This window comes from Canis aureus, chromosome 25 (assembly GCF_053574225.1).
Source record: "Canis aureus isolate CA01 chromosome 25, VMU_Caureus_v.1.0, whole genome shotgun sequence".
Lineage (NCBI taxonomy): Eukaryota > Metazoa > Chordata > Mammalia > Carnivora > Canidae > Canis > Canis aureus.
The window spans coordinates 32,719,333-32,731,588 of record NC_135635.1 but is presented as its reverse complement, the minus strand read 5'-3'; the positions used below and the strand labels follow the sequence as shown (position 1 = coordinate 32,731,588).

General features: G+C 41.4%; 1 protein-coding gene and 1 long non-coding RNA gene across 3 annotated transcripts in view; one reads left to right on the top strand and one right to left on the bottom strand.

Annotated features, from left to right (window-relative positions):
- The first annotated feature begins 902 nt into the window (after positions 1-902).
- LOC144297187 (uncharacterized) overlaps positions 903-12,256 on the top strand; it is a 68,272-nt gene continuing 56,918 nt past the window's right edge. Inside the window, exons 1-3 of the long non-coding RNA XR_013364266.1 lie at positions 903-2,011; positions 2,505-2,552; positions 6,274-6,384. This is a non-coding gene — a long non-coding RNA (uncharacterized LOC144297187). The remainder of the gene's footprint in view (positions 2,012-2,504; positions 2,553-6,273; positions 6,385-12,256) is intronic.
- Positions 2,269-12,256, bottom strand: part of GUCY2C (guanylate cyclase 2C) — a 72,472-nt gene continuing 62,484 nt past the window's right edge. For both annotated transcript variants that reach the window (XM_077870996.1, XM_077870995.1), the window contains exons 23-27: positions 10,746-10,920; positions 7,955-8,053; positions 6,426-6,520; positions 4,167-4,243; positions 2,269-2,880 (exon numbers count right to left, since the gene is read on the bottom strand). In XM_077870996.1, the coding sequence (XP_077727122.1) occupies positions 2,703-2,880; positions 4,167-4,243; positions 6,426-6,520; positions 7,955-8,053; positions 10,746-10,920 (624 nt within the window). In that variant the 3' untranslated portion in view covers positions 2,269-2,702. The remainder of the gene's footprint in view (positions 2,881-4,166; positions 4,244-6,425; positions 6,521-7,954; positions 8,054-10,745; positions 10,921-12,256) is intronic.

Sequence of the window (12,256 nt, the reverse complement as noted above, 5' to 3'; positions counted from 1 at the left end):
AAATAATCAAGACTATGTGGCATGGGAGGAGGGATAAATGCATAGATTAATAGCATAAAATAAAAAAACCATAAATAGATCATTCAAGTATGGACAGCTTATTTTGATCAAGTTATAAAGCAGTTTTGTTGACTGGTTAAAAGTTGAAAAATGCTGAATCTGGCTTGCCTTCTTTTGTTGAGTGGAGGGATGTTTCAAATGTTTCTTCCACATTGTTCTAGCTTTAGGATTCTATTTACATATTGGAGGCCACTGGGTATTGTCCCACAGTTCCTAATAGCTTTGTTTTGATTTATTTACTGCTTTTTCTCTTTGGCTAGTTTGCAGAATTTCTTTAGTGCTACATTCGGGTACATCAATTCTTTCTTATTTCCTATTTCCTTTCCTATTTCCAATTTCTCACCCTATTGCAATGTTGTTTTATCAGTCTTGGGGTTCCTAACTAGTCTGTTTTCCTCTTCCCATCCTCCTCGGTTCTCCTTTGCTTGTGTCTTCCATTTTATCATGGATTTACAGTTGTACTGAGAGGGGATGATCAGAGACAAATGAGTCTATGTCATCTTGTCTGAACCAGAGGCCCTCTTGTACTCTTTTTTGCCACTTCCTATGAATCTGTTATTTTTTCAAAATAAAAAGCTAAGAAATATATATGAGGCTGACATATTTCTATTGAGCTGCATTGAGTGGTTCCATTGAGTGTCTAATGTAACTCCTGGCTGAGCCCTTTAAAATTGCTTTGGAAATTATTGCCTTCTCTCCCTTCTTTCTCTGCTTTACTTCTGACATCTCCTTCCAATGGGATATTATGTTGAAGACCTTATGTCAACATAGTTTCTATTTTCTCTGTTATTCTGAGGCTTTCTTTTTCTTTTTCTTTTTTTTTTTTTTTTTTTGAGGCTTTCAAAAATATTTACAAGGTCATTTCCTGCTTGATCATGCCCTAGATCTGGTCACCTAATCCATAGATCAGCAGACCAGCCTTTAGGATGTGATATTTATTAACTTTAGAGAAATCTCTTTCCTGCTTGAGGTCTGAGGGAGTAAGAGCTGGCTCAAGGTTTCTCCTTTATTTTGTCACAGATATCAGTTTTGAACAGGTATGCATCTATATGTTATGTATTTAAAAATCACTCACCTTTAATTGAAATTGAAGTTAAAAATCTTGGGTATTTGCCTCTATAATTTGTTATTTTCACTGTTTTCTAGGGGATTTAAAAAAAAAAGAGAATAAGGTAAAATTGCCTTTCTCATTTAAACCCTAATTACTTTTTGGATACTGGATATCGGGTACTAAACAGACAAAATGCATAGTTAATTGATTTAGTTGTATTATCACTTCAATATTTTAAATTCAGATCTTGTTTCAAGACAGTATGTATCAAAGGTATAAAAAAATTGATTCTAGGATTTCCTGTATTCCTCCTGAATTTATTCCTTGTTTTTACAGAGTACTTCCTCTTGTACTTTTTTTCACACATAGAATTCATGGGTCACACACTTTCTGAGCTACCTTGCATGTATGAAAATAATTATTGCTTTTTAAGCTTATTTCTTTGGAATTGTGAAGCCACTGAGGTGGAAATGCTGAGGCGTAGATACATTACAAACCTCTAGATTCCAGGTAAGGACTCTTGTTGCACAGTAAGGGCTAAACCGATAAATCAGGAGAGAATTTATTGTATTATTTTGATTTTACACTTTTCTGGGTGATGGATAACTTGCTTCCTGATCTCTGGAGTGGTTTTTGTGGTAGAGGCGGAGGGGGGTGGTTAGGGGGGAAGAGTAATGTGGTTGAAGCAGTTGGTTCAGAAGGTTAGTGACAGAAATGTTAGATACTTGTTCTTGTCTTTCTGATTCTAATCTCCTCCACACCAGCTGCCCTTTGTCATTTCCCCAGAGATTTCAAGCAAATGAGTCATGCCGGTGTGCCATAAGGAGGGGGCCAGAGAAGAGGGCTCCAAATGGCGGAAAGGGGATATTTACAGAGTTTAAAGTACTTCATCTTTAATCGGTAAATAAGATGTGACCTTTATCTCAGACTAGAGACAGATGTAGGCCCTGCCTCCCATGGTAGAAGGCTAGACATACAATCCCTGTGTGCGTAGCAGGTGATAGCGAACATGGAAGGTCTTAGCTCTGAACAGCAATGCTGGCTTTGCTGGGCCTCAGTGCTGGAGAATGTCATCTGTTTTCGTGCAAGCACTAGACAGTGGCCGGCGCATTTCAGGAAAATGGGTGGAGTGGGTGGAAACACGTAACCAGACCCAATAAAGTTTTAACTTTTATTCCTGCCTAACATATAGCATGTTTTCTGCAAAATTATGAGTTAAATATAATTTAACAGATAAGGTGTTTAAAGTAGACGTGACAATTTAAAAACTCTAATGAAGACAGAAAGAAAAAGAGCCAGTAAACCAAACCAAACAAAAACAAAATAAGTAAAATAAGAATACAATCTCTCCAACTTAGAGATAGTCCATCCATTCCTCTTCTTTCACTCACAGGTGGAAGGTCTCTGGAGCCACCGTATGGATCAGATTCCAGAGTAAAAGGTAATTTTGGCACTGAGAGTGCACATCTGATTCACAGAAGCAAGTCTATGTTCCAGCCAAGGCAGCCGAGGCGAAGCAGAGTGCATCTAAGTCTTCTGTTGCTTTGAGGTCTCCGGGACCCTCGAGGCCGCTGCCTAAGTACAGCTGTGCTTAATTCGCTTGAGGGTTCTCGTTGTCTGTTGTGTTCAGCTGCAGGTATTCCAGAGTGCCTTTTTTGTAGCTGGCCACCCGTGTTGGTTTTCGGCTTCTTATCCCTGCGGCCTGTCTTTTCTGTAAAGAGTTGGCGAGCATGTCAGAAAATTCAGCTTGCAAGCGCTGCTGATTCTCCCTGGAAAGAGAGTGGGAGGGAAAATGAACATCTCAGCGATTCACACAGAATATTCCTCTAGGATGATTAAGTCAGTTTACCAGATACTTATTGAATGCTAATTCTGTGCTAAACACTGGAAGTCCAGAGGATACAGAACATGCTTCACTTCTGATGAGCTTATAAGAGCCGTCATCCCTGCTCTGTGCATTTGTAGAAAAAGCAGGACCCAGGATGCCTGGATGGCTCAGCAGTTGAGCGTCTGCCTTTGGCTCAGGGCGTGATCCTGGGATCGAGTCCTGTATCGGGCTCCCCTTGGGGAGCCTGCTTCTCCCTCTGCCTATGTCTCTGCCTCTTTCTGTGTGTCTCTCATGAGCAAATAAATAAAATCTTAAAATAAAAAAAGGAAAAGCAGGACCCATTTCAAGTGGAAAATTATATTTCAATTTCAAAGTGGAACAACAACATGCTGCTTGGATTTGGAAACATGGTTAGGTTTACACATGCCATGGCAGGGAGGGCAAAAGAAGCCAGGACAATGCAAGGCTCCTGCAACACAACCCTGAGGACTTGGTCCCACACATTCTGGAGTGTGGATCTTGTCTGGGGAGGCCTCAGAAGGGATGGACTGTTTCAAGAGTTTGGAATGGACACGGGTGCTCCAATAAGGGCCAAGCTCCCCGTGGCCTGGGGAAGATCTGGCTTGTTTTGGCTTCTCTACAGCCTTGCCACTGATCTGGGTCCAGCATCTAGGAGTCTGCAAGACAGGGTCTCTCTACCATAGCAAAAGCCACCGTAACAGTCATGCAGTTGATTGCAACAACCAAGTGTGCAACTGAGTACCATTTCAGTCACTGTTAGGGGAACTGAAACCTATTTGTTAAACATGAAACCTTGCCTTCCTCATCTCTGGGAGAACATAGACTCCATGCGAAAACCCAGAACCACAGTCCTGGGGCTGGTGCAGGTCCTGTTTCCATTGGGTGGCCTAGTAGAGAGCTGCTGGCAGGGCTAGAGATGTAAGGGGCCTCCTTGCCACCAGCATGCTCTACTCTTGTCTGAATCAGACATGCAGGAGGTGAGCTGTCTCCTCTCCTCCGATCTGAGCGTGCCTGGAACACCCAGTTTCTGGCAGCCAGAGAAGGGAGGTTTCTACACTTCTCATGTGTATAGTCAATGGCCTTGTATTCAATTATGTCATTGCCTCTGGTGAAGCACTTCCAACCATTCAATTGGCTGTAGGTAGCACAACCAACAGAGCCAAGGCTTCCATTCCCCTGTCCATCCCGCCACACAGAACAGCTTACACAGTAGGCGGGGTTGGCAGGTTGTACTCCTGGCCCTTCACTCCCGTCAGCCAGTAGGTAGTCTCAGTTCCTCTTCCCTAGGAAGATAAGAAAGGTATGAGCCGTAGAGGCCAGTGAAGCAGGTCAGTTCCAGCCCAATCATGCTGATAGCGTTCCCAAGAGATATTTCACTTCCATGTTTCTCATCAGGGCCCACTTTTCAGTACAGCACATGTTCCTGATGTGATTTGCATTCATTCTAGACAGATCTTTCTTTCCAAGTGCCTTTTTAAAAACAAGTCTCTCATTCCCCAGACATGTTTTTTATTTTTTCCAAAGTAGAGTTCTCTTTTTTCCCAAAAGACATTTCTAAGTGTCACTATGGCAACACCATAAGAACTCTTAAATTAAAGAAGAAACTCCGTGTCCAATCCTGTTATGCCAAGAAGTCCAACTGGTTTTTTATCACCCACTTTTTCTTCCAGCCCTTTTTTGCGACAAAATTTTGCCACAAAACTTTTGCCATAGTTTCTCCACCTTCAGCATGTAATTATAAACACGTGTACATCCTAAGAAACACTTATGAAATGGCATTTTCTGAGCCCACCTGGAGGCTATAGAGTGAATGGAAACTTACTGGAAATCCCGTTTTTGCTAAAGCTTGTATTTGAAAAGGAGATGGGGTGGTTATATATTTAAAAATCACACATCTTTAAAGGTTTATTTATTAGAGAGAGAGAGAGAAAGTACACATGGTAGGGAGAGGCAGAGGGAGAGGGAGAGAGAGTCCCAAGCAGACTACACTGAGCGTGGAGCCCAACTCGACTCAATCCCATAACCCTGAGATCATGACCTGAGCTGAAACCAAGAGTCAGATGCTCAACCAACAGATCCACCCAAGCATCCCTAAAAATCACACATCTTTGACACTGGTAGTTTGCTGGCTCTGTTTGAGCTGTAGTAATCCAAATACCACTTCTACTTTGCGGGGGGATGCTCCATGTAGAAAGTGTATTTATGGAGCACTCAAAAAGGGAGTGTGATATTAGGGCACTTCTTCATGAAAGGAGGCTTTTCCAAGTTGCAGTCACAGTGTAAAGGCCAGAAGCACTGTGGCTCCTGGAGACAGATCATCTTATAGTAGATAGTTGGCTTCAGACCAGTTGTGAAAAGACTGAAATGACCTTTGAAAAGCAGCCGAAGTGCCAACTGGAGACATCTGGTGACTCTGGAGGGCAGCTGTTCTGAATGTGAGGACTAGCATGGAGGGGAGAGACTGGTCATTCTCCATCTTTGGCGTGCATCCTGATCACTTAGAATCCTCATTAAAAATATCTATAGAGCATTTTTCTCAGCAGGGCTGGTGGAGAGTCCAGACGTGCTAAGTCAGAAGTCTAGGGCCACAGCTGGCTGTTCGCAGGTCCAGAGCTTCAGAATGATAAAGCACCCCCTAGAGAGGTGGTTTTAGGGAGAAACAATGTGTTGAAATGAGAGCAAGGAAGTGAGTGAGAAGATGGGGGTTTTGACTTAAGTTAAATAAGTCCTGGGGTGCCTGGGTGGCGCAGTTGGTTGAGTGTTGAACTCTTGGTTTTGACGCAGGTCAGGACCCCAGCGTTGTGGGATCAAGCCCTGCATTGGGCTCCACAGTACTCTCTACAGAGAGAAGGAATCTCTCTTTCCTTCTCCCTCTGCTCCTCCCCTGGGCGCTCTCTTTCAAACAAACAAACAAACATCTCTTTCTCAAATAAACAAATAAATCCTGTCCCAGATGTTAGCTCTTGGTTTTGCAGGAGGACTTGGAGACAAATCTTGGATGTATATGTAAGAAATGGTGGTGGCATTTTATAACATACTGGTCCTAGTTCAAAATATTAAAAAGGGGGGATCCCTGGGTGGCGCAGAGGTTTAGCGCCTGCCTTTGGCCCAGGGCGCGATCCTGGAGACCCGGGATCGAATCCCACGTTGGGCTCCCGGTGCATGGAGCCTGCTTCTCCCTCTGCCTGTGTCTCTGCCTCTCTCTCTCTCTCTCTCTGTGTGACTATCATAAATAAATAAAAATTAAAAAAAAATAAAAAAAATATTAAAAAGGTTCTGAGTTCACATTCTTTGGTGGTGGCTTCTCCTACAGGGGATAATGCGTGGTCGTGGCAGGAAGTGCAGAAAAGGATTCCTGATCTTTATGCTTCTCGACATTATTGACCATGAGATGATGTCCAGTTTCCAAGAAGGTGACCCACAAGTGAGTGCTTTTCCTGGGTCCTCTCTCTGTGGATCCCTTACCTTTAGGTATGTTTCCCCTCTCACTTCGTACAGGAACTGGCATTCAGTTCTCTTCAGGATGGCTATTGTGGAGCCACTCACATGAATTCTCAAGGCTGGAAATGCAAAATAGATCAATGAAAATCTCATCCACTTTGAAGTCTATTATGCAAACGCATTTGTTTCCATTTGATTCAGAAAATTTGTTACAGGTGACCTTGACAGCTGAGATATTTTAGTGAAAGGACACTTAAAAACACAATCAGTGAGATAAATAGTATTACACATGGGATTAAAGAGGGGCTGGCATTGCTTTTTGGGGTCCTGAGTGAAGGGGCTCCCTGGGTTGTGTTCCATAGATTCTCTCTCCAGCACAGAGTGGTGGCCCCTGTGCCATGTTTTAGATTTTGACAGTTGGAATTTGGTTTTGGGTCCCTGTTATGAAAGTTCTAATAAGTAGCTTAAGTGTTGGTAGCAAGGTGGAGATTCAGGAGATAGTTACAGGGTCACAATTTTCTTTAGTTTTACTCTTTTAGGGATACTGTTATCCTTCTGACAAACAGTTGGTGAAGTCATTCCCATTCATGGTCCACCACTGGAACACTACCTTTCCTACTGTGGGTGCCACAATGACAATAGTAAGAATAATGGCAATCCTATATTGTATGCCTGCCACGTATCAGAGGATTACGAAATGCTTAATATACATCACATCAACTCCTTCCAGAGAACCTCCTAGCAATATAGGTACCCCATCCTTAATTTATTTCTTCAACTTTCTGATGCCTAGAAGGATGAAGTAACTTTCCCCCAGCTTATAGAGATAGTGATTGTATGTATTGTTATAATTGTAATCCAAATCTGTCCTTTCCTTTATACTGTGACTTTCTAGTACAAACCAGTATCAGGTTGTCAGTAGACTGCCAAAATACCACTCCGCCACCTGTGTTTTTGTAAGCCCCACCCAGACCTACCAAAGCTTGCTTGCTTTCTTATGTAGATTTCCGTTACTATCACTGTCACCAATGTTCATAAAGCTCACAGTGCCACAATGTTCATGTAGTTCATAGTGCCTGTCAGGCAAATGCAATATAGACTTCTGCATATAATAAATACTTATATTTTTCTTTACTAAAACCAATTCTCAGGAAAATAAAAGAGGGGGAAAAAAGGAAATAAAAGAAGAATAGGAAAGCGAACCAGTATAAGCTCCATATCTGGTCCACTGAATTTTTCTTTAACTTGCAAGGATCTAACCTAAATTTCATGACTATTCCAGGTAGAGAGAGCATGCCTGAATGCATTGCAAAGGAACCAAAACAAATAGTCTGCTATTGAGCTAAAAAGGAAGAATACAATGATTCTCAGTAAATGGCAACAACAAAAGCAAATGTAGTAAGGACTGGATTGACATAGACTCATGTCCAGTCAATGTGAAAGGTCATTCTTCATCTCACTAGCACTTTGTAGCTCCTTATTGTGCATTTTATTTTACAATTCCTCTCTGCTGGAAGACATCTTATCCTAAGAAAAGCAATCTCCTTTCTTACGGAGGCCAGTGGATTCCATCCTAGAGGCTGTATTGACAGTATCTCCAAATAGGCAATAACGAGGCATCTTGATCCCCACAACTCCTGCAGCACAGGGACCTGAAATACACAGAAAGCAGGAAGTGAAGGCAGCAGAAATCAGTGTGCAGTTAAGATGGAGTTAAGTCTTTGTTCAGAGTCACAGTGCTGAATCCTTCATTTTATGTAGAACTGGCTGACTGTGAAAAATGAGCTGTGACTTTTGTTAAATGGATGTATTCAAGGAGGAAAGCATTGTTATAGCAAGACAAGCTTCTAGAAAGTATCTTGCTATAGCACAGAAAAGTACATTTGCACAAAACAAGAAGGTATCCAGAGATCCAGCCTGCAAAGGTGGGAAATCCTTTTTAGTATTTTCAATAGAAGGTTCTCAGGAAGGATGAAGACTCTCCCACTGTTTGCTTACTGTGCCACACCACACACACAACCCTGAACTGGTGGAGCCCGTGGCACACTCATAGGCTCAGTAACCAAATTCTGTCTTTAAAAAAAAAAAATTACTCAAAGTAGCATTTCTCAGACTGATGACACAATAATGGAAGACCCAGAAGATGAGGACTTGGCATAATTATCCCTGGGCACTTCATATACCATATGGATGCGGTGGGATGGAAAAGCCTGTTGCACAAGGACATTCTCACAAGAACACAGAAACCAAAGACTGGACACAGCACCATATTAGGTAGGGAAGAAGGGTTGTTGAAATCAAGTGTTTGTGTGGAATCACTGAACACAAGGAGTTACAGATTGTAGACATTAATGATTAACTCAGAAATTCCAAAACTGGTCTTGGATAAAGGTAACTATTGATTTTCTAGTTGGCTTATTGGGTTGTGATCTATTTGAGCTGCGGATTTATCCTATAGATTCTGTGTGATTATGAACATTGGGGGAAAAAATCAAAATACTGGATCTTCCTTTGAGTGCTGAGCCCTTCTTTGCTAGGTTCAATGCAAAACAACACAAATAGCCAAACAACAGCAACAACAACAAGAAACACCAAACAAAAGCAGAAGTAATCTACAGAAGGGAAGGAGCAGTAGTAGTAGCCACTGAGTCAGAAGATCTCTGATCTGTGCCTGTGGTCTGCTATCTCTAATGACAGGTGACTCTTCAAAACTGGAGTGAAGCTGGGAAGGTCTGGTTAGCAGAAAAATCCTGCAGATATCTAGTCTTGTTTTCAACTATCAGTATTTAACTGCAACCTCTTAATTTTAGAGGGCCAAGCCCCCCAGATATGTGTTCCTTATAATCTATTCTCATTTCAGCCCAATGTGGTGACACGTGGGGCCCTGGCAGTCAGTTCAGGCTTGAGTTGGCCACAGGAGGAAAAGATGGGACCAGGACCCAGAACTCTGTCTTCCCTGACTTGGCTCATCCAGCCATGCTGCTGTCTCTCCCTCCAGGTCTGGCAATCTGTGATGGGCCAGAAAAGGGAGAGCATGCTATTGCTGGCTAAGGAAATGCCCGAGAAGTCCCCTCATGTGTATATGAAAACATCTATGATCTATGGCTATGGATGTGATTGGAGAAGAATGAATGTGGCAGGAATTTTTAACTTCTATTTATTGTTACTTTTGCAACTACCCTGGGTTATTACTAAATCAATAAATGTTTACTGTCAGCCTTTCTGCTAGGAATTGTGGATATAGGATGACTTGCAAGTGCAGTTGTCTGGTCCTTGCACAAAGCCTGGAGTGATCTTGGATTTTCTATGTTTTGAGTCTTCTGTGAGCCTTGGAGGGCAGAAGAAAGAGCAATGACGAAAAAGTATAGAGAGATGTAATTTAATTTAACACAAGGAAAGATTGTCTAATAATGATACATATTTTAAAAACAGTGAGCTTTCAAGGAATTTTGGGATTATTCTAAAAGTAGCTATATTATTACTTGTCTTGGAATGTATAAAAATAAGTTGTTCCCTATAAAGGATTAATCCAGATGACTTCTGAGTTCCTCTCCAATTTAATTTTTCCATAACATTTGTAGTTCACCTTTTCAAATCTCTTCATTCTAGACTGAGTATCTTTCATGGTCTTTGAAGTGATCCATGTACTTTCTGTACCACAGAGGGGGGTGGGGAGGACATAAATGCCCTTTCATTATAGTAATATTAACAGCTATTTTTTCCCCCTGTGGATAATCCAATCCATGAAAGATGCTATACTAATGTGGTGGAAAAGCATCTACATAAGTTGACAATGGGGCAGAGGGAAGGAATGGGAGGGAAATAAATGAAATGGTAAATATGGGGATTTAAACCGCTGAGGGTGGCTCAGCATTTTAGCGCCTGCCTTTGGCCCAGGATGTGATCCTGGAGACCTGGGATCGAAGCATCGGGTTCCCTGCATGGAGCCTGCTTCTCCCTCTGCCTGTGTCTCTGCCTCTCTCTCTCTCTCTGTGTGTGTCTCTAATGAATAAATAAAAATCTTTAAAAAAAAAAAACAGGAGGAAGTCTGGAGGCTGTCATTTTAGTCCATGGTTAGTGTTTATCATTCCAGGAGTCAAAGGTACTATAAAAGCTGTTGTTCCCTAGAATTCTCAAAGGAGGGTCCAATTATGTCAGTATATGTAATGGGACCTTATAAGGGTTTGGGATTGGGTCTAATTATGTCAGGATATTTGACAGACAGATTCAAGAATAAACTTTATGGGAAAATTGATCACATCCAAAGACCCTTTATCCTTTCTGATTTAGTTGGTGCATAGAGGTTCATATGGTTCCCATATACTACAGTGCTTAACTCCATACCAGAGTGAACTCCAATGCGAATCCATATTGGGAGACCAGGAAGATGCTCCAGCTCAAACGTCCCCATGAAACTAAGGATGTCCAAGGCCATCTTGGCAATGTCTATTGCATGCCTGTTGCCATTCCTCTTGGGTAAACCACTGGCCACCATGTAGGCATCGCCAATGGTTTCCACCTGTGGAAATAGTTGCTTATTAGTGGTCCTACCCCTTCAAAGGCAGAGGAAATTAAAAACAAATAGTTGACTGCATATCAAAACAAAAGCTTTTGAGAACTCAGTGTGAGCATAGCCCCATACTTTTTCTGGGACTAGCTCAAGACCAGGTCTATGCTAATTTCTTCATGGTTTTATATCTAGTTAAATGAATGATAAAACAGCTATGAAAGATTTTGACCATATGAAAGTACTTCATAATCATAGAAATCATCTAGATGTCATAACAATTCTGTAATATTTACATAGTCTGAATGATTGTATATAATTTTAGGAACACCTGTAATTACCAGAAAAGTCACCTTTAGCACTTAACATTTTTTAATATTATATCCTATTTGACAAAAAATAATTGTAGGCTCCTCCAAGATGTAATTCACATTCTTATAGCGTAGTGATTCCAAACACTTTTCTTGTAACAAGTAAATGTGTGTCAACAGTATCCCATAAACATGGGGCACCTGGGTGGCTCAGTGGTTGAGCATCTGCCTTTGGTTCAGGGTGTGATCCCGGTCCTGGGATTGAGTCCCTCATTGGGCTCCCTGCAGGGAGCCTGCTTCTCCCTCTGCCTATGTCTCTGCCTCTCTCTGTGTCTCCCATGAATAAATAAAATCTTAAAAAAAAAAAACAGTATCCCATAAACATTATTCTTTGATAAATGACATCTCTTTTAATTTTATGTTCATAATCATATAGTTCACATTTGTTGAATAGTTAACTTTTCTTTGCCAACCATCTCTAAAATGCATTAGCCATTTCCTATCCAACAAGAACTATTGTTCATATGGCTTTCTGACCTACACAGAGTGAAGATGGGGCTAGGACAAACCTAAAAGGAACATCTTCTCTGTGGGTAATAACCATTATGACAGACTGTTACATGAGTGACCTCTAAACTTTATTTGAGCAAACTGTATTTCAGGCATATTATTTATCTAAATAGCCTTCATAATAACTCACCGAGTTAGGTGCTGTTATCTTCCCATTTTACAGATAGGCAAACTGAAACTTGACAAAGTTAAATATATTAAATGAGGTCACACAGGTAGGACCAGTTGGGATTCAAACGAAGGGCTCTAATTCTAAGTCACTTGCTTCATAGGCTCTGCAGCTTTTCCAACATGAAAACGTGGGAATTCAATTCTCCTTTACTTTTCTGACCCAGACATTATTATTATTATTTTTTTTGACCCAGACATTATTAGCCCAAAACTGGTCAGCACTCTAGTCAGGTCACAGACCTAGTTCTGAAGTTACAGCATGTTTTCCCTGTTCTTCTTTAATCTTCTTTGAATTG